At 44.1% G+C, this 26,237-nt stretch overlaps 1 protein-coding gene across 1 annotated transcript; it reads right to left on the reverse strand.

Annotated features, from left to right (window-relative positions):
• Nucleotides 1–1,259: 1,259 nt before the first annotated feature.
• Nucleotides 1,260–15,667, reverse strand: zgc:92360 (uncharacterized protein LOC436988 homolog). Its single transcript, XM_036529388.1, has 11 exons — nt 15,221–15,667; nt 11,862–11,992; nt 11,303–11,394; nt 8,375–8,457; nt 7,825–7,937; nt 6,454–6,600; nt 6,278–6,361; nt 5,711–5,773; nt 4,354–4,425; nt 3,201–3,432; nt 1,260–3,003 (listed from the first exon to the last, which is right to left on the reverse strand). Exons 1-11 carry the CDS (start codon nt 15,309–15,311, stop codon nt 2,975–2,977), a joined length of 1,137 nt encoding a protein of 378 aa, XP_036385281.1. The 5' UTR covers nt 15,312–15,667; the 3' UTR covers nt 1,260–2,974.
• Nucleotides 15,668–26,237: the final 10,570 nt, after the last annotated feature.

The following is a 26,237-nucleotide window of genomic DNA, read 5'->3' on the forward strand; positions in this document are numbered from 1 at the left end:
TGCGTCCCTTATTTGGGATGTGGATTCTATACTGAAGCGTCTCCCTCCAGTGCCCCTCTCCTCTCGCCCCTCTCACGTAGGTGCCACCCCGCATGACATGCAGGATTTACGAGGCATGTGGCTTGGCCGTCCTCCGCGTCTCTGAACACCCGGGTGCAGTTTTGCACATATCCAAACTAAGCGATTGCTCTCATGCCCCCTTCTCTTCCTCAGGTTTAAAAGGACACAGATACAAAATGGACATACAATTACAGGCATGCCACAAATGCACAGCCTAGCAGAATGCATAATGCATATGAAAAAACACATACATATATCCGCACACACACACACGCACACGCACACGTACACGCACACGCACACGCACACGCACACGCACACGCACACGCACACACACACATACACGCATACACACGCACACACACACACATACACGCACATGCACACACACACGTACACGCACACGCACACGTACACGCACACACACACACACACGTACATACACGCACACACACATACACGCACACACACGCACACACACACACACACACACACACGTACACACACGTACACACACACACACACACACACACACACATACACGCACACACACATACACGCACACACACGCACACACACACACACAAACTCAGACACACACACACCAAACCTCACATAAGAAAAAACATTAGCAAATGTGCAGAGTGATGGACAGAAGGCCTATGGTTTCCTGAGAGAGAACCGCGAATCTATGGTCAGATTTAGACTGTTCTGTTCTGCTGACCTGCTCTCACACTTGCTCGTACTTGTGATCAATGCCTAAGGACAGCTACGGGCGGGGCCAGGTGAAACTGCAGAGCAAAGTGAATGAGAGCATGCCAGAGCAGGCCTGACACAGCACTCATTAGTCATCACTCAGAGGTCATTTTTTAATCAACTCTTTAGCACATGATAGGAAGAAGACTCACAGCAGCACAACGTCAAGAGACACAGCATGTTGCGGGCCCATTCAGAGAATGCCAGGTCAGAAGACTGGACAAAAAGATCAAGCCATAAAAACTGAGTTTTACTATGTTTTACTATTCACAATACAGTGAATGGGAAATCTCAGAAATCAGGTCCTTATGTTGAAATTCAACCAGATTTATTCAGCTGTAGTCTCTACATGTTCTTATAGATCATGAAACAATAATACAATCATGAGCAAGAATAACAGATTACACGAGAAGATTCCTTTTAATATTCATAAGACCCTGAATTTCTACCCTTTTAAAACATCCAGTTTAAATACTGAAGATCCTACTGAAAAGTATAGGACATTTCTGTAAAGTTAATAATTAAATTGGAGTAATTGAAATAATTTGTGCAATAATATACTGAAGTAAGGCAAATGATATGACCCAGCTGTCATACCAAGATCTGAAAAAAATACCACTAGGGGGCGCCCTGGTTTCACAATGAAATATTCAAGGGCTTACGTAACCATCTTAATCAAACATCCAATATTAATAACTACCAGTACTTTCTGCCACCTCATTACACATGGCAGGGCTATATTAAAAGTCACTGTTTTTATTATTATTGATTTATTAGTTTTAACATTATTTATTCATTTGGCAGAGGCTCTTCTCCAAGGGATTATCTAATGTATCAGATATACTACTGCATATAGCTGGGAGTAGGGAATAACTGTAATAGACTGCCAGCAGGTGTCAGTCTTTCCAGAGAAGTCTTTGAAATCTTTATGTGCTCTAAAAAACTTTACTTCAGTAATGAACTGGTAATGATGCATCTTAATTGGGATTCGACAGACGTAGAAAAGTCATTAATTTTCTTCTATTTCATCAACTCTTCATTTTTGTAATGTATGCATTCATGACCTCAATGTGCGATCTTCAGAAAAGGTGAGGCCGTATGTGTAATAACTTATTAAAATTGAGGTTATTAAAATTGAATATTAGATTAAAACAATTTCATAAACCCCTAATGCATTGCCATGCTTTGTTCTGAAGAACTGCTTGCTTTTTCAAATGAAAGTCAGCAGTATAATCTTTCATTATACAGAATCAAATATGAAATTCAAGGGTTGGCATGGAAACCATCATATGCTGAATCAGCCTGGCAAACATGCTGAAATAAAAGCAATAAAAATTATCTTAGTGTGCAGATACTCTGAAGGGCGGTATCATCAACAGATTTAGAGTGATTCTGTTTGTGGTCATGTTTCCGTCTTCAAACAGAGGTCCACAGCAAAACAAAATTATGATCCGCTACTAGCCAGCTTTAACTCATCATAACGAAAGTGTACCAAAGTGGGTTACAGTTCAGTCAGGTCTGTGGTCTGGGCTTCCCTTCAGTTTCATAAATACAGGTGATAATACAGGTGATTCTCCACCCCCTTCTCTCTATCAGCCCTGTTTGACTGAGGGGTGATACTATGACGATCAATACATCAGGATGTTTGAGCCAAAGGTGCCTTTATCTAGATGAACAGTCAGGGGGATCTACACTGCCTTGAAATGACTCCATCGAGTTTCACATGAGTTGCAACATAAGAATCTTGCCCAAGTCTGTGATGGTACTGGAGGTGTTTGGAATACGATTCCTTTTTGAGCGGTTCCCCTCTGTCAGCAAACATTCAGAGCACACATGCCACTAACAGAGGAGGGTACCATAAAATAGTCCGAACAGTTCAGTGAATGGTCACAAGCATTCGTTTAGTTAAAGGCACCTCTGGTGGGATGCTGGGAGATGTATTTGTTTGTAGGTAGTTATGCGGAACACATCTCTCAGCTGCCCAGGGCCTCACCGGTTCCAGTCTTATTTCCCATGATGCAGCAGAGGCCTCCGTGGTTGGCGCACCGATGAACCGGTGTGAGCCAGCTGAGGGTTAAAACAGTGAAGAAGTCCACCTGGTCACTGAAGAGTCGACAAGTGATGGGGGACCACAAAGGGACGGCAGTGTTCATGTCCATCAGTGTTTGTGCTTGAACAGAGCCTCCACTGCGAAAGCAAGCAACGCTTTGTCATTCACTGGAGCATATATACACTCCTTATGCACTTGCAATAGCCCTCAAACCCACACACACACAAGCGCACATGCATGCATTGCACGCACGCATACACAGGCAAACACACAGCCAGGCTGACATCCGCAGACAAACTGATACAGCTGGAGACGATCCAAGAGCGTTGCTTACTGGAGTACTCCTGCGGTGTCATCGTGGTCCCGATGACGGCGTTGAAGTGGTTCAGCCAATCCTGCTGCTCGCTCTCAGTCTCGCAGGTAAACAGGAAGCTGCGGTCTGGCGTCACTATGGTGATGCCGTACTGCCAGGCTCCGTTGCAGTGGGTGCCTGCAGGAAGGCCGGGGCTGGCGCTATACCCCAGGTCCCTGTGGCCCAGGAACACCTCCCCCTTGGCAAAGGCATCCTGGGTAAGAACAAGACCACAGTGAGAGAAGGGATCCCAATGCCACATGGCCATCGCGCCGCATAAGGGATGCATGGCCCCAAAATAACCCCAGGGGCTTGTGGGTTTGAATCCCCATTGCCTCCCAGCTGCTGCTGCAACAGGCCTCTTGCCAAATCATTAATCCAATTATCAGTTTACATTTTCAATTTATTTTCTGATTGTCCTGAAATAGGGATCAGCGCTAGCAGACATGTTTAATTGACTCCGTGCAGGGATCTGGGCGTGATAAGCAATACATAATTAAAATCTTGCTGTTTTGTGTGTGTGTGTTTTTTTTTGTTCTAATTAATTCGGGCCTAATGCGAGTTCAGGGAAGCCTCCGGTAGTCATTTCCTCCCACAGCTGCTCTGCCTCATTGTGGGCTCTTTTTATCTCATCTCAGATTACAGATGCATCTGCTAGCTACACCGTCTACACACATTCACACATATGAAATAAGCCTTTGTTTAACATAACATACAACAACAGTAGTAAAATGTCTGAGAACATAAAAAACAAGCCACACGCTTGTAGTTTAAGCTAGACTTTACTGAGGAGTGTAATGACCTGGCAGCTTTTTCCACATTGCGGAGCAAACGCTTACGTATTCTACTACTGGCATCTATACAAGGCTACATTTACACTTCTGACAACAATAACAACAATAAAATGTCTTTATACACTTTTTTTTCGTGAAAGCTATTCAAAGCTTGTTCAAGCTAAAGAAAACCAGCAAATTAAATAGGAGGCATATGATGTAAGCATCACACAAAAATATCTGCACAGCTAGAACAACAACACACATCTGCATGCTATCCAAAGCATGTTCAAACATAGAACAGACTGTTGGTGGTATCGCTGCTGTTCCTGAGAAAACTGGCAGCAGGACACTTGTCTTACCAGCGGATCTTTGAAGTACATCAGCCGCCTGTGATCCAGAGTGAACCAGCGCTTCTTAAAGCCCTCTGTTTGCTGTGAGAGAGTGACAGAGAGGGGACATGACATTACTCACTGTATTTGTCCGGCAGACACCATTGTCCAGGACAACTCACGTAGCTAATGTATCAACCAGAGTGGAACTGAAACAATTCACCATCAGAAAGTGCCTTTCTCAAGAGAACAATGGAAGTGTTTCACCTAGGAATGAAGCCTGCAACCTTCTGGTTTCAAGACCGCTTCTGTAAGCACCACATCAGACAACTGTCAATAACACAGGTGATTACTCTTGTAGGGAGATTGATCCTGGTCTCCTGCAACTGTCTCTTAACAACAACCGAGTAAACACCTGTTTCAATGTGGTAAGAGAGCAGGCCCCAAAACACATGCAAGTATTTCTGCTGACAGAACAGTGCCTGCTGTAACTTTCCAGCGTCACGGGCTCTTGTCTTTCTTTACTTTTCTGCTTTTCATGGTTTCTCTCTGTACACACATCTGATTCTTTCACTGTGTTTGCCTCCATACCGGAGCTCCACAGCTCTGCAAGAGCGCACCAGCCCCCATTTAAAAACACAGTTTTTCAAACTCAATTAGCACGATTGCCTTTTTTCTCCCCCCTGTTGATGGACATGTAGGAATTAAGCTGTGCGCTGAGTGACGAGCGCATTGTTCTGACTGGCCCCGCTCTCCCGCGCGTCTGCCGGGAACAATGCGGCCCGCGCCGCGGCGGCTCGTTCCTCAGGAACGAAGCCGCCAATTATCCCGGTGAGAAAACTGCTAACGCTAAACAGTCTCCGCTCGGCTCCATATCCATCTGTGTGTGATTTCATTGAGTTCTGCTGACTGACGGCTCTGAGAGCTGGTTAAAAAATGGAAGTCCTGGACGGAAAAACAAAGGCATCTTCAGCGCTGCTGACTGCGACGGCGACTGTTACTCATCAAGGCGAATGTAATTGTACCCTTGAAAACACAGGGCGTTGCATGCATCCTCTGCCTCATCAAGAGAGTAAGGCAAGGTGTGCACATATTTGTTATTGTGCATTGAATGTTTCCTTTGTTGCTAGTAAAGGAACAATAGTAGTTTTATTATGTGGATTAGGTGCCACCATTTAAACAGAAAATCCTTTGTAGCGAACATGCTTTGCACTCTGGGTGGGGTGGAGCTGAGACAGTGTACCTACCGCATGCTTGTCATTAATCATAAACCACGATCGCAATACTCTGTCACAGGCATTTATGAACAATCAGCTCTCCACAGCTGTTTCTACAGACAGCAGGAGATGTCACAGTTAGTCATGTTGGATAGCACTCAGTAGCTTACCCTCGGTCCCGTCTTCTCCATGTAACCCTCCTTCAGGAAGTTCCTGGTCAGTTTGGGCTTCAGCTGAGGGACAGACAAGAGGAGATAACTCTCACTTGGATATACCTCTGTCATGCCACTGTCCCCTAGTCCCCTAGATGCAATCAAAGCTGTCAAGAGATTCATTCTCTCCTCTTCAATCAAAAGGAACAAATCCTCTCTGAAAAATGCAGCCACACATTACAAGTGACCCAACGTTATAATCAAAACTGTCCAAGGAGTGCTGTTCAAAATGAAAGGAAAAAATATGATACAACGACTCCAGAACTGTATTACGATAAAACGATTCTTGAATTCAGTAGAAATACACATCAAGCCATCTTAAGGGGAAAAGCAGCTTTGCTGAGATACGGTACTGTGTGAATCTGGGAAAAGATTTGTGGTGGTTTTGACTGAATTTCTGGGTCTTTCTGCTTTCGAGCACAGATGGAACACACAAGGATGCAGGGACTGAGAGAGAGGTGCCGTGTGACCAGCGTGGTCCTGCAATAAGAATGGGGAAGAAGAGCACAACCACGGTGCACCAACCTCTGCGTCAGTTGCTCCTGGGAAGGCCACCTTCAGGTAATGGAACTGAACGGCTCTGATGGAGTTGAACCAGTCCACAATCTCCTGTTGGGACAGAGCAGAGAAGGTGATTATCTGGAGGATACACGACAGGGGTAGGGAGTGAAACAAGTTACTCCAACCCGCTCCTGTTTCACCTTGCCGTTCTCGTGGTACAAGAAGATGTTGCGGGTGCTGTAGTCCTTCAGATAGGTGATCTGCAGCCCGTTGGGGTTCCCGATCTTCTCTGGCTGGAAACTGGCATTGATGGAGTCCACTTTGATTACCGCTTTGGGCTCCTTGGCCTGTGGTGGAGGTGAAGGGTTCAAAGGTTAATCAAGGTCTTCTCGTTTGGCCTGCTATGTGTTGGAAGACAAACTGTAGTGAATTAGTTCTGACTGTACAGACAAATAAGTGCAGGAGCCACTGCCAAACACGGGTAATTTATAAATAAAGGATTTTGTTTTTTTTTAAATTGGCAACAATAGTTGAACTACCATCTAAATTTGGCATCTAAGTGAGTCTGACTAAGTGATTTGCCTGGCATAAATTGGCTAAAGCGCTCTTAATGTAGTCTGTTTGAATCCCTGGGTTACACCTGAATATTTCATGCAGTGTTGTTGTGAGGTTCTTTTAAGTGTGACCTACTTTAAGAGCCTATATGGTCAAAACTGAACAACAGAAAAAAATAAGCCCTGCTATGCTTTGACTGCGTCGTCAGGAATTACAAAGCAATCCCATCTCCTGCAAGAAAACTGTTCAAAGGCCATGGGAATCAAGAATGACATGCAAGTAAACAGTGATTAAACAGAATTATTGCAGGGACTTGGGGATTCAGGGATTTGAGTAATTGGTTTCATACTACATAGGAGATGTGCAGAGAGTTTCAGTCTGCATGCCAGAGTCCAGTCTGGACATGCCTTCCTCATAGCGCTCACATTTCCGTACCATTCGGGTGTCAAATGAAGCACGTATAGAAGTGCCTCTTTACCGGACCCAAAGTATGCATTTCAGTGTGAACTACTCAAAATATGAACTCCCTGCATTTATGCCTTTGTAATATTCCATTTTTACAACACAGTGGTGCTCTGTGATAGACACTGTTCATCATCCCAAGACCCAATCCAAAGGTTCTCAGCCCTGAACAGAAATACACGTGTCCGTGATTTATTTATAATGTATGATACAATGATAGCGGAGGCAGCCCCAAAGTGACATTTGATCAGTAGTGAAATGTAGCAATGGAGGAAGTGGGGGACATGGTATAGAAACCCAGTGCAGCAGCACAGGAAACAGAAATGACAATCGCTTCTCAGGGTGCCTCCTCAAAGAAGCATGAGCTTAAGCTAACAATCGCTTAGACTTTACATTACATTTATTAAGCAGACGCTCCTATCCAGAGGAACTTCTAACATGAAAGATCCAAGCTGTATCCATTCAAGTTGAATTTGCAACAGTGTCAGACTAGGTTAACAACACTGCCAGACCGGTGAGCGAGACCCGGGGTGTCGGCCCCAGCCCAGACTCACGTCGTACTTGGTGAAGTATTTCAGCGTGCCCTCCCTCTCCATGAGCACGAACCGCCTGCTGAGGAACTGACCGTTGTCCCGTCCCCTCTTCATCAGCATGCCGTCCCTGGTCCCTGCAACGCCACCGTGACACCACTGTCACACACACCCCCCCAAAAAGACAGCAGAGACCTGCCAGCCTGTGCTGTCAACACCATGACACTGCATACAAACTGCCTATAAACAAACCATTATACAGTGATAACAGTATATTTAATCTATCGTCGTACACTAAGACTACTGTACACAAATGAACCATCAAACTCTAACAGCCCTCTATATAAATGTGCCATTTAAATGCCCTATAAACTGACTGCACTACACCAACAGCACTGAGAAAGCGCATCGTCATAAAATTAAACTGCTTTATCGTGCACTGAAAGTGTCAAAATGAACTGTTGCAGGATGATAAAGATTTTTTATTTTGTAACGAGCGTGATGAAAAGGTCATACAGGATGTGGTGTACGACAACGCTGTAGACTGAGGATGCCGCTATGCCGCTACACTCACCCTCCTCGTAGGTCAGCTTCCTCCCAGACTCCATGAACTCCTTCCTCTCATATTTAGCCCTGATCCACTGCTCTTTCAGAACCCTGCACACAGACACAGACACTCCATTAAACCTAGGACACACACACACATGCACACACATGTATACATGCATGCATGCGCATGCACACACTACGCTCCATAAAACACAGCACAAAGCAAAAGAAAGCATGCAACCAAAGCTTTAAGAGACACAAAGAACAAGAATAAGAGAATAATGAAATAGAATAATCTCATAAATCCATAATCTGTAGCTTTGTCCCAAACTGCCTCCTCTCCCCTATTCCCTTCACCAGAGGCCCCCACAAGATCTGACATCACTTTTCTGACATCACCGACTGGACCAGTGAGTCAGTAAATAGTATGGGGAGGAGGGGAGATGAGAAAGCGAGAGGTATAAAATGTTCACTTGGGGACACTCTCTGTTCTCATTCAAAGTGTAGCAAAAACGGCATTCGATAAAAGAATTGTTTAAGAACAAAAGCAGAGCTCAGTAAGCCTCACAACCTTTTCAAATAAAGGAAAATCTAAGCAATCAATAACTGGAAATCATTAGCCTGTCAAGCAACACCTGTCATCTGGAGATGTGACAAGCTGGCTAGTAAACCACCTGGATCTTTATAAGTTGGCTTTCTGGTTATACAGCCAGCTAGCTAATTATTACCCCATGCCCTCACCTCTGACAAACGTAATATGGAGGGTGACGCACTCTCAAATGTCGAGTGATAGCAAACAGGAGTATTAGAGTGATCTGGGACTCAACTAATGTAGAGGACTCAAGCATAGACCTTTGCTTGGGCTCATTTTGAACAAAGACTCCTTCAGTCTAAAAGTTCTAAACACTTGGAAGGATTTCTGGAGAGGGTGCTGTGAGGAACAGCAAGCGCGTGAAAGCACACCGACACTGTGGAACCGGGACCAGATTCTCCCACCGTTAAGAGCCATGCTGCAAGCACTTTACTGGACCAGTATGGGAAAAAAAAACAGGCAGGGCCACATCTAAGAAGCAACACATCTTGTCACACTGTAGACGCCAGGTCATTGCAACGACTGGAGGAGTCCTCTTGGGACTCTCAAGCCCAGATGGCGCCGTGGTTGGCTGACACTCGTAGACTCCTGTCGCAGCAACAGCAGGCTAATTACAAGGGATCCGTGCGGCCAGGCGCGGGAAACGGCACACCCCGGGGGGGGGCCGCCGCCAACACCCTCTGGAGTGGCCATTAACATTTGCCGAGCGCAGCCCTCAGCTGTTGCTTAGCGTCTTCCCCCTTTCTGTTTCCGGTCGGACCGGCGAAGGTCAAGTGGGATAATCAGCCGGCTCCATTCCCACTCAGAGCGCTGATTTGCAGCGAGAGAGGCACGGATAATGACACGCCGGCCACGCGGCGAGGACTGCGGCCCGGGGAACGCTGATGAGAATTAATGGCTGCTGATTACCGAGGGACGAGCCGCGCTCGCGATATAATTAGGAAGCGCCCGACAGCCTATTGATCTGCGAGAGAGCCTCGCTCGCTCTTAAATACATGCAGAGGGAAAGAGGACAAATTGTTCATTAAAGATGCAGAGGGTGAGCGAGGCCGATGAGGAAGTTCTTGAGGAAGTTTTTTTGGGTACCGGCTGTGATCAATATGTTCCCACTTAACGCGACGCCATGATGTGAAAGTTTTTTTTTTTTTTTTTTTGGGCGTTTTTCAAAATCACTTCGGGGTGGGGACAAAGCACATCAGAATAACGTGTACCCTGATAAGAGAGGAAGTGTTAAATGACTCATCGCGATGCAACACGAGACTGACACATTCGCTCCCAGTCTTAATCTCCAGCTCCCAAGTCAGATGACAAACACAGCAGGAACAATACGGAGCGTGTAACACCTCGTTATCAGACACTCTGGGAGAACCACCATGCTCCTTGTTAGCAGTGCAGGCTGAGCGCGCGAACCTGTTCAAAGAACCACGCTACAGGAAGCGGTAAGATCACACCTCTTTCAGCAGCAGAAACGCTCAGAGTTCTGTTTAAGACTTCACACCCACAGGATCCAGTCCCTTTATTCGATTCACAGCTACATGAACATCTCTTCATTGGGCGAACGACAGCTGCACTGCATGATGCAATCCCCTCGCAAAATAAAAAAACGGAGAAAAAAAAGAGGAAAAGAAAACTTGGGAAGTTTTTTTTTTTGTTGTTAAAGGAAACAAGTGCAGAATCCTCATTATCCCCTTCTTGTCTCTCATGGCAACAAGTATGTCAGCCTGTGACTACGCTTGGATTTAACCAAAGGCTAAGGGGGACTTGGGAAGAAGGGAACATTTATGAAAGTGCCAGAGAACTGCTGCTGTTGCTGCTGCCGCTGCAGACAGAATCCCATTCATTTGATCTACATGGCATCTTGACTGTGGGGAGGATATGCACTGTTGACCTTGTTGTTTTTTGTTTTTGCAGCCAGTCTCTGTGCGTGCAGATCCACATACCGCGTCTCAGGACTGCTCCAGTGCTGAAAGCATGAGAGTGATGACAGGAGTGGCAATGCGTCCATCCACTCCACACATTTAATCACACATAACGAATCCATTACTGCATATCGATTAGTGGACTCCACAGGACAAGTCCACAAGGGTATCCCTTACATCTTCGCATACAAGCTCTGTCATGCAGCAAACGTGGTGCTAACATGCTGCTTCTGTGCATGGCAGGAGAGGCCTTAAGGAGCCCAGTCACAGAGGATCAGCAACCACTGCTTCAGTTTGAACTGTACCACATCCCAGCACATTTTTTTCTATGAGCGGCAACTCGGCAAATGCGATATGAAGACTAAGCAAAATTAAGATCATTGTATTAGCAGCAATAGCAGAAAGGGCATGAGGTCAAAGGTAATGAGCCACTGTGACTCACTGGCAGTCCTTGTGTGTGGGCTTGTAGTAGTAGACCGGAACTACAGCCTCATACTTGGCTTTCATTGCTTCGTTCCCATGTTCTGCCATGAACTGAAAGACACACAGGCAAAGGGCACAGCTTATTAGGAGAGGAAGTAATTGGGCAGATGCTACTGGGTAATATGTAATTTATAGCCTTACAGGTTTGTAATAACAGTTACCATAATTACCTTGACCCCACAAATTTTAAATAATGTGCTGAATGAAACATTTGGATAATATCCAACAGCTCAAGGGCAGGGAGAGGTGGGCAGGATAAATCCTGATTGTGACTTGAGGCTTGCCATACTTTAGCTTAATGTCTCAAGCAAAAATTCAGTGGAACCACAGAAGGTGTTTGAATTATTACAATAAAAGGTTCACTGGCCCTAGATTAAAAAAAAAATCCATAGAAATTACCTAGAAATGATAAAAATAAAATAAAAATCCCCTAGAAATAAAAAGTTCTGTCAAACCAAGCTTTAGAGAGTTTGAGTCAGGGTTTGAGTCTGTTTGCATTAGAATTTGAGAGTGCTCACCTGCACCTCCGAATCTTCCCATCGCGACAGGCGGAGGGACTTGACCTTGCCGATGTCCGGTAGGTTTCGGTGAATCCCTGAGCAGGCCAAGCAGATGAACACTCCCAGGGAACAGGAGCCCCACTCTGGGTCTGAGAGGAGCAGAGGGAGTGAGACAGAGAGGAAGGATATTTTTCAGTCTGGACATCTAATAATCACCTCCTGGCACGAAATGGCTACCATAGATGACTCAGGTTAGTACTACACATTGGTGGTGTTTGAGGTGAGTCACACCTCTTTCCTGTGACATGTTCTGAGAACCTTCAAAGGGAGTATATAATTTGAACAAATTTCCATTATTACTTGAAAACAAATGCATTTGTGTTCTCACACTGACTTCAGGGTGAACAAAAACTGTGAATGGAAACCCCACTTCTGAGTGAAACCAATTCATATACAGAACATGGGAATGGTATATGCTTAACAACCTCTCACTGAAGGCATAATAGTGTCACAAGTGGCTACGACAATGCAAACATCTACCTACTCCACACATTTAATCACATGTGATAAAATAGCAAATCCATTACTGCTCATTGATTTGTGGACTCCACAGTGCAGGGCCACAAAGTTATATGCTATACTTTCACACCCGAGCTTTGATGACCTAGACGGGGTCATAAAATGAGTGAGGACTTCTGCACTTCCAAAGCATTCCTGCTGCGATACAGCTTGATGGTATCATGTTTAAATCAGAACCACTAAAAATATCTCATTCACTCTGCAGACTGTTATGTCGCCAGCGCTGCGAACAGCAAACAGAAGAGAATGAGAATAATTAAAATCAATGGGAAGTTCCCACACCTATGGGGATCTAAGTTTCTCCAGTTTCACAGGACCAGAGGCTGTTATTAATTTTAATCGCCTCGTCGGTTTTTCCACCTGTCACTAATATGTGTGCAGGGATCCACGGCAACCAGTCAACATGTTAAGACTGTTGTAACCACATTGTACTCAACAGCTTCCCCCAATGCCACCACCACCACCACCACAATTCCCTGATATGTGTCTGAGTGATGTCATCACTTTTTCCTGCAAAGCACATAGGAGACACTCGCAGAAAGAGACACTCATGAGTTTTACCAAATGGCTACAAAGCAAAAATGTGAATGAAACTATGAAGGAAAAGAAACAATAAAGTTTTCATCGAAAGTACAACTGAATGAATGGGTACATTCATGACTAGATCAAAGTGATATGGAAGACTGTAATACTCGAGACAGTGATGTTGATTTTATAAAGTATGAGTATTTTCATGACAAAGCATACAGATAAGGCTTCTCTGAAAAAAATACAATGATCTTGTCAGTCCTGTGAAATCATATGAATGTTTCATATTCATTGCATGGCTACAAAGGATCATGCATTAAGCATTCACTGATTTATGTGTATACTCAGTAAGTACACTTCATTTCCTGTCTTTTAATCAGAAACAAATCATTGATTCTGAACTTGCTCAGGTGTAGCTGTACACAGACCGTGGCCAACTGTGACTGGCAGCATTAATTTTTATGTCTGTCTGTGTGTGTGCGCATTTGTATGTGTGCATATTTGTGTGTGTGTATGCACTTGCACATGGATGTGTGTGCGTGTGTGTGTGTGTGTGTGTGTGTGTGTGTGCGCAGTATATGTGTGAGTATGTGCATGTGTATATGTATGTGTGTTTATGTTTTTGTGTGTGGATATGTGGATATATATACAGTATGTGTGTATGCGTGTCCATGGGTCTGTACACTCGTGTGTGTATGTATATGTGTATGTGAGAAAGAGAGAGTGAGCGTGGGAGCGAGGGTCAGTGTTGCTCCATGCTGCAGGGAACCGCAGATCAGTTCTCAGTGTCAACACCCAGCAGGTTATAAATAACTCTGGCAGAGCACGGGCCATCAGAGTGTCAGTGCTGTGGCTTTACACTGTGCATTTCAGCCTGGTCCTACATCCGCTCTCTACTAATGCAGTTACACCCCACACAGCCAGCCTGCCTGGGGCCACTCTGTGGAGTTTAACTGGGTGAAGCACACAACATTTAAGGCAATACAATGGCTGACTTTGCTAGTTTAGCTGGCCATGTGATTATGGGCATGGCTCTATGTATGTATGTGTTGGTGATGTTTGCATGCATGTATGCCCTTGTATGGTCCTGTATGTGTTTGCATGTGTTTCTGTGTGTGTGTGTTTGTGAGTGAGAGAGAGACAGGCAGAAAGAGAGAGAGAGAGAGAGACAGAGAAAGAGTTCTCAGCAAGTCCCAACACGTGCAGTAACTTCTCATCTCATTGCAAATTCCATGGCGAGTCTCGGAAACTTCCTGTTTTTTATAACGCTCTATCTCTTTCTTTCTGCTCTCGTCTTTCTCTTCCTCCTCCTCCATCTTGCTCATATATTTTTCCCATAGTAGTAGACTCCTCTCACCATCCCAGCCCCATCTCTTTTCCCTCCTCCCTTTTATATTTCTTCCCAACCTCCAGTACCTCCAGTACTGGTACTGGTACTGGGGGGGGGGGGGGCGTTCCAACTCAACACCTCCTCCAAGTAGCTGGAACACCTTCATTTCCAGCCTGATTTCATTCCTTTCAATTCCAGTTTAAATTATTTAAATCCATTGTAACCCACCGCAGTTCTGCTGGAATTATAATGAATGCAAAACTGCAATGTTCGCACACAAAAATGGATACAACATACATTGTAACACAGTTTCACAATGTTATTTCCTCTCTTTCCTTTCCATTCCCTAGCCTTTCAGAAGCCTTGGCCACATGAGGTGTCCAAAGAACTAAGACCATTGCTTACTAACTAGTTAGTCTCTCCTCATCATCAGAACAGTCCAATCCAATACAGCACAATACAACGGTCATTTGCGTGTGAAGGACTTTTTTCGAGAAAACTTTCAAGAACTCCCATGAATTCCATTGTGTTGTTTGAATTTAATTTCTAAGTCTATATATTCATATTTGATTTTCATTTCCGTATTACTGACCAAAAACCTGATTCATACAATCTAGAAATGGGAGTGACTCCCATTTATTTATTTATTTACTTATACAGTACTGCAAACCATAAACGATACAACGAAGAAGATCATTTTAAATCATTTGCAACAAGTTCCTTGGTATTCTAAAATAAAATAGATATATGCTTGTGTACGATCACTTTTTTAAGACTGTGGCTGTGCTCAAAGTTCTCATAGTATTCCAACTGGATTGAGGAGGTCTTTAAGGGCTATGGCTCTGCTCGAACGTGCCAGCGCTTGTCTATTCCCTCTTGAAATAACTTCACGCCGGCGAGTTACAGCAGCGAGTACATATTATCAAGTTATTTTACTTACCAGCTGCTCCGCAGTCTGCGCAGGCGTGGTTACCTGGCCTTTGAAGAATTTCTTTCAAAGCACGGGCTGCCCTTTCGTTCCCCCCGCTCATTTCTGTCACTTGATTAGTCCGTTATCCTAAAGAAGCACATTAAACTGAAAAAATGAAATGCCTCGCAGTCTTCTTTGGTTTTTCCCGGCTTCCTCCGGTCGCGCTTGAAACAGAAATGGTCTCCCAGCAAGTCCTCACAGGTAGACAAATTTCAACGAGTTATGTTTGGATGCGTTCCTGTGGATTACCGCACTTAATGTTCGATATTACCCCGACGTCCCAGAAGTTCGCTTACAAGGTTATCGTAGAAAAACCCGCTTCGATTTAACTGTACACGTTCACGTCCAGGAGGACAGTCGCATAAAAAACGGTAACAGGTAACCAGACAGTTAGAACCACCGCCTACTCTGCCTACCTTTCAGGAGGGTGTGTTTTGGGAAGATAAGTACTCGGAAGTTGGCGTTGGTGTTGTTCAAACGTGCTGTTCCGCATACTTGTGCACGGCGTAAGAGGGCACGGCCCTGCGGCTGCAGTCCAGACATTAGAGCTTCTGCGGTATTACTCTGTGACCCCTTACACACATAATGTTACTTTAAAAATAACTTTTTAGTAGCGTATTTTACCTAAATCGCTGCCCAATGCCACCAAATAACTGCATTCCAATGATTACTTTTTCATATTTAATATAACGTGTAATGGCCCGACAGAAATGTATGCAACATAGCATACTTTAGATTTACAGAGAGCTTTTATTGGAATAAAAAATAAAGATGCATAGTTGGAGTACTGTAATCCGTCGTTATATTGTACACTCGTTTGTCCGTCCATTCGTAGCCATTGTACCCTGCAGACTGCAGTGAAATTTGTTTTCACCGGTAGGTGTCAGTAAGATACCGGTTGAGAGTGGAGGGCGCGGAAAGTACGTTTTCCTTAAACGGGTCAGAACACTGGGCACAAGAGACACTGTCCAACCTCACTTTGTAAAATAAAAAGCCTGCTGCTCTTTAGCTACTTATTTCTCCCCCTCTTATATGTATGTGTGTGCCTTAATGTATGTGTGTGTGTGTTCTGTGTGTGTTTTCACCCTAGCCCGAAAACCGTTAGATTCTAAATAACGTGTTGCGATACGTAAATCAGTTTTGCGTAGAAAATGAATCCGTCCCAGTATTCAGAGGAAACGTCGGCCTACTGTACTTTTTTGGTCTAGTACTGAATTGGTACAAGATAATGAGAGATGGGGGGCTGTGCCAATACGCGTGGGTAAAGTTAGATTCTTTGCATACATAAATATTAACTGCAGCTAATGAGAGTAGAAAAAACAGCATATTTTATAAAAGTGGTGTGCCTGCGCTTCGCCATCTGTTGTACCTGGTACCTTCACGTCGCCAAACGCCTGCATCGTCGAGCCAAGCTGTTGACAGTTTCATGGTGAAAACTACATGTAGAATTGGACACGTAGAACATATCTAAAAGTGCGAACTGGTAAAGTAAGCCGGATGGAGAACGTCAATGTTGGCGGTTTTGGAAAAACTGTAATGATCATGGGAGTGTATGAGGGTGCCGTGCTGACATGAAAACCAAGAATACTTTCCTGGAAAGATTCGGTGCGAGAAAATAGAAGTTGTTTCCTTTTGATGCTCAAAACCTGAGAAGCAGATAAAGACACTAAAGCGAAGAACTGAAGGTAGAAGCGTATGTAGTATGTGCGAACAACAGTGTCGCATTGAGTTATGTGGGACCTTGTTTCATTTGTCTGTTCGTTCCCTTTCAGTCACCGCAGTGTCTCATATTTACCATCGCACCCCCCCCCCCCCCTCCCCACCCCACCGCACCCCAAGGTGGATAAAACGTCACCCTCGGCGAAGCTCTGTTGTGGCCGTGAACTCTCCGTGGTGCTGAATCATGCTGACACCTGTGCTGTCAGTGAAGTTTACTTACTCCGCGAACCAGCTGATTTCATTACCCTCAGAAACATATAAACGTCATGATATAGGGTGCAGCATAAAACTTGCGCTGATCAGATGATCTACAGACCTCACCATTATACTTTAAATGCATTATACATGTAAAATGCATTTGATCTAAACACGACATAAAGATAATTCAATACAGACACTTATAAAATCACAATAATATCACAAGTTTAAACTTCAAGTTCATCCAATTGGCACAGCCTGACCCAAGTTAATCATATTTTGTTGTGTAATTAGACAGCCCGATAGTTTGTTAGCCCGATAGCCCGAAGAGATTGCAATCCTCTCTGTCATTGGTCTGTAAATCCCTTCCTTTTAAAAACATGACCTGTGATTCTCTTCTGTGCAGTTATGCCACTGTGGCCCACACACTTTTTGCTGGGTTTTGAAATCTGCTTTGACTCATCAACAAACCAAGAAGTAAAAAATGAATAAATATCTGGTTAAAGACAACTAAAAAAGTGTCTTGATGTGTGCCAGCTTTTATTGTTTTTGCAGAGCAGTAGATGTTTAGTAAGCAAGACTTAAAGTGAAACCTTAACACTCTTTAGAGGGTATTGTTGACTTTATCCCAGCTGGGAGTTTCATGCTGAGGACACAGACTAGTGTATCCTTCCTTGCACCACCCTTACAGAGGTCATTTTTCAGTCCTAAATGCCACTTTTCTCTGTTTGTGTGTGTGCGTGTGCCGCCGCTGCCTTGTGGAATGAAGGCCTTTGGTCCGAAACAGCAGCTCTAAGTTTAGCCCTTTAACGGGTTTTTCGAGCCAGAAGACGCTGAATGTCAGCATCAACCCCCGCTTGTCTCGCGGTGTTTATAGCTATCTAATGGCTATTGCCCAGAGTAATTGGTGTATTAGAAAGGTCGCCGGGGCTGATCGGGGTGAGTCATGTCGTTACAACTCAGCCCAATGAAAAAGTGGCTGACATTATTTAAAATAAATAAACAGGCAGGGCCCAGCAAGGAAAGATGTTGCCTGATATATAAGAGTCTAGGACCTTGGACGATAGAATGCAAGGTAAGTGATTAAGCATCACTGGGTGCCCGTGATCAAAAGACTTTAGATGCGTCATTTATGCAAATTAGATAATTAAGCATGAGGACCAGAAGATCTTTGGCAACCTCAGTAAAGGAATGAAGGGGACCAGGTTGGCAGGAGCTCTGTTTTTCTGCTTTCGAATTACTGGCCAGGATATAGTGTTCGCCCCTTGAGGTGTGACTGAATGGACCTGTGAATCAAGCTGGAGAGCTGGCTGCCTGCCCTGACTGGTGAGGGTCTGACAGAACACCTCAAGCTGCCACTGTGGCGGACAGCTGATCACCACTCCCTGTGTGTGCGTGCTTGTGTATGCATGTTTGTGTTGGTCATTTTTTTTTGTGTGCGTGTTTAGCTATATCCTTGTGTGTGTGTGTGTGTCTGTATGTGTGTTTATATATGTACTGCAGTGCATATGTACTAAGTGCAAACTGAAGAGAAGGTGAGATAAAGGGACACACAAGGTTGTTTAGGTGGGTAGATGAGTAGATCATTGAATCACATTGTTTTAAATGAGGGCTGCCGGCACTTTCAAACTGCGGAATTAAGTGCTGGCTTATTAAATTCAAGGGTCATCAGCTTTGTGTAGGTGCAACCTGGGATGGTTCAGAGTGGTGCTCGGTGTTCAACGTGAGTCTCTCAGGTCAGCCCCTTCCAAGTACGGTCCAGCATTTGACAAGACATGCGGAAGGAAGGAATTCTACCCTTAACTTCTCTGCATTAGTGTAAAATGATGAGAGTGCAAGAACTGTTTGTTGCAAACAGTTATTGTGATTATCATACACTTAGTACATTTCTGTGGGAAGTCCTCTTCTTACATATGTTAATGTCATCGTGCATATTTAATGGAAACACTATAAAGTATTACTGAACATGCGCTGTTGAGGCTTTTTTTTTCAAAATATTACTCATCACAAAATGAAAATAGAGGTGTGTTTTCCCCTCATTCTCTTTAACTTTCTTCTGTGATGAAAAAGACTCAAGCACACAGGCAAGCAATCAATGCCACTAGTGTAAAATGGAGATGGGAGGTGGATGACAGTCATTGCATTTCTCTATGCATGAAAGAGTCAATTTGCTTCTTACCAGTTCTCTGTGTAGTGAAATCAGCAGGCAATGAAATATTGGCATGACTACAATCCACATTTCTTTTGTACTATGGTGTACCAGGTGATTTCAGAGCTGTCTGACTACAAAGGAAAGAGATAATACAATATAGATGAATGGATGGATATATGGATGGATGGATAGATAGGGGGTGTCTCGATTGGAATGAATGCAGCTTGGCTGATTGATATAAAGGGAAAACAGCTCACTCTGTCTTTCTTTATTTCCCTCTATGTTTCTCATTAGCTAATTAACTGCAGTGGCTGACTAACAGCGACAATGGCAGGACTAATTCAGCTCCTTGAGGGAATAGCTGGACTCAGACCCTCATTCTGTCACTTTCAGACAGAGTCAAAAACAAGAAGTGTGAAACAGCACACAGAGAGCTGGAGGTGTCTGCATGTTATGGGAAATAGGCATATACTTGCATCAATGCAACCCAAGTGAATACCCTGGTTTATTTCTAATATAACTAGATGTGACATCAGGCAGCACAACAGAAATTCAGATGGTAAAGCAGAGGCACAAACTAATTTTGTGAGCCACTGCTTGTCAATATAAGCGGAGGCCTCTGGTCAGTGAGCATCTGTGCAGAAAAGCATGATGGCTGCTCATCCCGATGAGGAATTGCTTGACTGATCTTTCGGTCCTATCGCACTCCACCATTAACCATGTCAGCTGGTCTCTGAGCTTATCAGTGGCCCCGATTTCACAGCAGTACATTTCAGAGTGGGAACTCTGAAAGAGTCACTGGAACCAGCCGCATGAGAACTATTTTTTTCAGGTAGTGTGGTTTTCCTATCTCTCTTTCTCTCTAACGCTGTCTTGCTCTGTCTACCTTCGACCAATTCATTGTTTCTTTTTTCCACCTCCCTGATGTTTCTTTCCTGATTTCACCTGTGTCTGGAATGTTTTTTTTTTCATTTCAAAAGTGTGGGGGAGGGAAAAGATAATCAACCAATACACTACCCATCATTCCCACTGTGCTCTGCATGCCATGTGGCTGCAGGGATCTAGATTAACATAGACTGAGTGAGAGTTCGACTGAGGAGCATGTCTGCAGCAGGTAAACCTGTCTATGGAGCTGTGCATGTCTGATGTGTTCAGGTTTTCTGTATCTGCTGACTTGGGGGTGAGAATGGCAAATTGATCAATGACAGGATCTGTGGATGTCAAAGGTCATCTCCTATTAGAGGATCAGTGGTGAGGACACTGTGACGACCTGACGTCTACCTCTCGGCAGGTCTGTATAACCATGCTGTTTCTCGCTTGCTCAACCACTCCCAGACACTGGACAAGATTTATGTTTTGGTAATGCCCATAGGGTATTCTGAGCGATTCTGCTGTGGTGCTTCCTGTTGTGCTTAAACAGGAGGAGCTGAAGCGGAGGTGTTCAGCTTCAGTTCTCCCACTGCATTTAAACAGAAATATTAGTGGCAGGGGTATTCAGCTCTGTTGCTCAAAGGAAGCGGGAAGCAGCCATTTAAAACTGGGAAGCCCAGGTGACTTAACTCCGACAGAGATAAGAGACTCCAATAAAATCAATATGATTTGAGCCAGATCGGGAATTACAACAAACAAATCTGGCCCTTGAGAAAAGGAACATCTGGAATTCTCAGTGAATATGACATATACATAGCTGTTGCTTTGTGTTGGAACAGGAACTGGAAAAAAGAGGAGGCACAGATTATGACTGAACAAGTAGCACCCTGTGTGAGGTATCCTGCCTTAGGGGAATGCACGTTCTGTGCCTTGTACGTGACTGAATGTCTGTCAGTGTGTGAGCGAACATTTATTGCGATTTCTGTGATGTGTGTGTGTGTATGCGATTGTGCGTGCATGTATGTGTGAGAGTCATTATGTGTCTGTGTGAAGGTGTGGGTGTGTGAGTGTATGTGTGTTTTTTTTTTTCAAGGCAGGGCAGCATTTTATTTGAGTGACTGGTGGAGGAATCGGTGAAATTGAATGATTGACCTAAGCTTATATAAAGTTGATCTCTAAATGTCAAAACGGCATGACTCCAGATTTCTGCACAAAAGCAGTTGATGGTATTGATGCGTGCGCAGCCACACTGCTCCTCTGGTGGTTTTGCCCGCTGCTTTAACCCAGTCTGCTACCTTACACCTTGATGTCTCAGCTAGCAAGAGGAATAATCTATCCAGGAAGACTGCTGTATAATTTAATAAAAGATTACATTGCTCTGCCGGAAATGGAATGGTACCCTGTTCTTTCACAGGGAGATGTATCCTCAGTCAGAGTGAACTCTGTGGCATTCAGATAAACTGGTCACAGAAATAGCATCCTGTCTCTTTAACAGTTTTACATGTAATGTGTGATGATGTTTTTCATCTTGATCTGTCATTAATTTGTTACATGCTATTTTGCTGCAATACCCTTTGTTTCTGTCACCCGTGTGAAATGCTATACGCGACTTCCTATGATAGCCTTATAAGTCACTCTGGATAGCAGCGTCTGCCAAAAGAATGAATAAATAATGATATTGTGTCTGCAGGACTCCGGAATCTAAACCCAGGTTACAGAACAGCAGTTAAAGTGCTGCCATTCACACATACACACAAGCTCAATTTTGTCCCTCTCATCCCTATGTTCAAGGTCAATCCTGCTATGCTCACGGAAGTGCTAGCTAATGGAGCAGGCTATGCCACATCTGTTGCCATTATTAAAAGGCCTGTAATTGCTGTGATCAGTGTTAATGTGATGTGGCGTGACTTGGGGGGGGGGGTCAGTGTGGGGATGGTCTGTCAGTGGCAGTCATATCAGTTTCCATAAATGGGCATCATTGGCCCGTTGTCTTGGGACTCATTGAAAACTACTTTGGGTTTGTTCTGCAGTAGGGGGCCCACCACTCTGATGGAATGTCATTGATTCATGAACCCAGGTTCAAAGGAACAAAGGAAAGGTTATGAAGCTGATTGGCATTTTCATTTCTGGGGCAATCCTCCTCTGTACATAGATATTTCCCAAAAAGACCCCTATTGCACTGGGGGACCATGGTGAAGTCACATGTGTCTTCACACATCAATCTGCTGAGGGTCTCCAAAGTTGCTAAAAACTGGACTGAAGTGGAGACTGGGCTTGTTGGGTCCTTGTGTGATGCCTGGCTGCCAGCTTTCCCTGGATAATTAGTGAAATAGAAACAATGGCCTGGGATCACTCTCTTTCCACTGGAGACACGAGACACTGTCACTCCTGGGTGACAGGTGCCATTTTGAGAGAGGGAGGAGTGCCTGGGAAGGGCCACCTGTGACCTGCTGATCAGAATAAGAATACTGTTCTTACAGGAACAAGCAGCTGGTCTGATCACCCACGGAGAGTGGCATGTCGCTTAGAAGGTACCAGTCTCAAATACAGTCCTGTACTGGTTAGGAGGAGGCTGATGGGAAGAGTCCTGGAAGGAATGGGGTGCAATAGTACGGAAGATACGCATGCTTAAAATCACCACCGACTGTTCCATTCTGAAGTCATATGGCTCAGCATGACTTTCAGTTTGACGTACCCAGGACAAATCACAATATGTGACAGCAATATAACAATGTTCCATCATCAATCCTTTTCCAATCCAAACCTTAACTTTCCCCCAAGCTCAGATTTCTGTGTGTTTTGTTTTTGATGATATTCACCATAGGGCTCACCAGCAGGCACAAACCATGCTGCTTCCCGTTGGGCGCTAACAAGAACTCGGCAAAGCAGCTGTAGTATTCATTTCTTTCACACAACACAGAGGGAGGCAGTAAATTGACATTCCATTGAATCTGTCCCTTTGGAAAGGAGAGACCTAAAGAGCAAGCCAGAAAAGATGACCTGACCTTATGAAAAGAGGGTCAGTGACCAGGGATACGGACATCAGATCAGAGGAGAAGGGTGAGCAGGTCAGGAGAGAGGGATGAGAGAGTTAGTAGAGGGGGCGATTGTGTGTCATTATTTAATGCCTTTAGGGGGTTATCGCGGCACATCTCTACTGTGTCAGCACTACCCACACTGAGCATGCCTGTCTGCTCTGTTTCACAGATCAATAACACAAATTGCCATAATTTAATTATGTGGTTTTGGAACAAGAGACTAGTTTCTTTTCATTTACTTACTCTCCATATCCCAGGGGGAGGAAGCCAAGGAGTAATGCAAGACAGAGATAGTTGAATGAGTGTTGCCTTGTTAATGTGAGATATAACATCAAAAAATATAGTTGATTTGAGGTTTTTTTTTTTGTAAGGCCTATTTAGGGTCTAATGGGTGTAATGTTTTAGTTTCCTGGAGGTTTCTGTCATAGTCTACCAGCGTGTACTTTAGTTGAGCCTTTGAAAGCACATTTTCCATTTCTGAGCATGCAACGATTAAAAGGCAGGCTGAAAAGATGCTATACAGCAGGCTTCCAGAAAGGGGAACAGCACGCCCCCAGCCCCCCCCGTTTTACAGCCATTTTCCTCACTAATCCTTTCTGTCACTGTTAGGTATGTGGATACTCTTCCTAATTGGATTAGGATTATCTGTCATCACTGTGTACTTGCAAGGAAAAGAAAAAAAACACACACCACCCTTACAACAATAAAGGTTTTAAACAGTTCTAATTGAGTATAGTTTTTTGTGTGGGGGTAGGGAATAATATCTCAGCGTTCTTTCTGTAAATTTGTAGCATTTACCCAATCCCATTCTGAATGGAATAATCTGAAATGGAATATCTGAATAACAAGTGATCTGAATAGCATTGTCTTCTCTTTCTTTTTTCAAACATGTAAAAACTGATTTCAAATCAGTGGTAAGGGTTTTAGGCCTACGCCAGTGAAAATCACTTCAGTTTTACAGATTAATGCAGCCCCAGTTTGTTCAAGGTTTTGTGTTTACATTGCTTTATATTATCAATAAGGATTAGAATGTATTTGCATGCTAGTGTGACCCAAATCAAATGAAATCATGTATGCTCTTGAGTATTCACAGTTATTCACAGTATTCATATAACGTAAGTAATTCACTCCTCCTGACAGAGGGCAAAGGGACAATGAAAGATTTATTTGACCCTCTAGAGTGTGTGGCTTACTTTATCAACACAAAGGAAACAGCCTTAAATGTTGCACATTGGTAAATGTTTCATAAGGCCTGGTGTTTCAGGCTTCTGTGCAGTCGTGAGAAGAAAAGGGAAAAGCAAGGCCCTCAGGATTAAAGTGAAAGTTATATTAAAGTGAAAGCCCTTTGGGATCATCGCTAAGGATGGGTTAGTTTCACTGAGGTTTGCTGGCCTCTTCTGGGATCCAGACCCATCCACAGGTCTTCTTCCCAGCAGCATCTTGGCCTCCTGTCCCTAGGGGTTTTTTTTCCCCTGCTGGTCCTTGCATGACAGACAGCACCTATGGACATATAGGGGTATTGTGCATTGTGTGGTATTGATTCATATATGTATATATATATATATATATATATATATATATATATATATATATATATATGAATCAATTATGGTGTTCCTTTGTTCCTTTCTGTCCCTCCACATGCCCCCATTAACTCTAAGGGTGCTTTCACACTAGAACTTTTGGTGAGGACCCGAGTCTGCTTGAGCCGTTAGTTCGGTTCGTTTCATTGATGTGAACACTGTTTTCCGAACCCAGGTGTGCACCGGGGACTGTACCTGAGTCCTTCAGAAAACAGGGGTCTGGGGTACGATTCACCGGAACTCCAGTGTGGTTCGCATTTGGTGTGAAAGCCATCCGATCTAAAACCAGGAAGTAAACGCTATTTTGCCTCCCTGTTGCGTCATTGCCTAGCGACATTAGTAAATAAAAGCTGCACGTTCCTTACGTGTTGATGACGTAAACGGACCAGGGTTTGCAACCAAAACATGTAATGTGAAAGGAGACCAGAGGGGGCAGGGGGAGGGGGGAATAATTGCACTTGGGTTCGGACCAGCAAAATGGACCAAGCGTGAAAACAGCCTAAAAGTATTGCTTGATGTGATCACTTCCAAAGCCTCTGCACTTTGTTCAGTACATGCTGTTATGAGTAAGCCAACATCCTGTCCAATCAGAAAGTCACCCAGCAATCAAGAATATAGGCAGTGCCAGCCACATCATTTGCTCACACTTTGTTTTAATCAATTTCTGCCTCAGATTGCATCCCTCAAAGCAAAGCAACCCATCCTGCCTCGTCATGACTGAATGTACATGTTCATACTCTTGTATAGACTCTTGATAAGCAAAACCTTCATGTGTTAATCTCTTGAGGCAAAAAGAACACCACACCGTTGGAGTGTATTGATGCCTCGCAATTAAATAAGGCTGCCTGGGATGGGAGGAAATGGATGTGAGAAGATTCAATAACTGCCATGGCCCTAAAATATCAATTTAGGGCATAAATAATCATCACTCCTCTGCCGCAATGTGCACTGTATTTCCCACCAGTGTAATTTAACCAAAAATACAGTCTCACATTCACCACACCCTCAAGTTTCTGTCCATGGTTCTGAACTGGCCGTGGCACTCTTGGCACTAAATGAACAGAAAAATAAAAGCATAAAAATGCTTGAAATTTTGAGTATATCGGATCAAAAAAAAGCATATGTACGTTAACCATCTGTATCTTTCGCAAGAAAGAGAACAAACGAACGAGAGTGAGATTTAAATCAGCATTCTAATTGAGGATCATGGGGGTGGGGGCGGTCGCATTGTAGGAGAGGAAGTTATCCATATGTATTAACGGATAGATTATGTTAAAGTTGAGCTTTAGGGGGAAATGTGGGCTTTCACTTCCATTGTACTCAGAGGGGATTGATTCACTTTGATGAGTCGAGGAGTAAGTGATCGCAGAGCTGAAGGAGTCATCCGCTGCAGGCGGATTCATAATTCAGACGCGCTTATGGCCCGC

Source organism: Megalops cyprinoides, chromosome 1, assembly GCF_013368585.1.
Source record: "Megalops cyprinoides isolate fMegCyp1 chromosome 1, fMegCyp1.pri, whole genome shotgun sequence".
NCBI classification, from domain to species: domain Eukaryota; kingdom Metazoa; phylum Chordata; class Actinopteri; order Elopiformes; family Megalopidae; genus Megalops; species Megalops cyprinoides.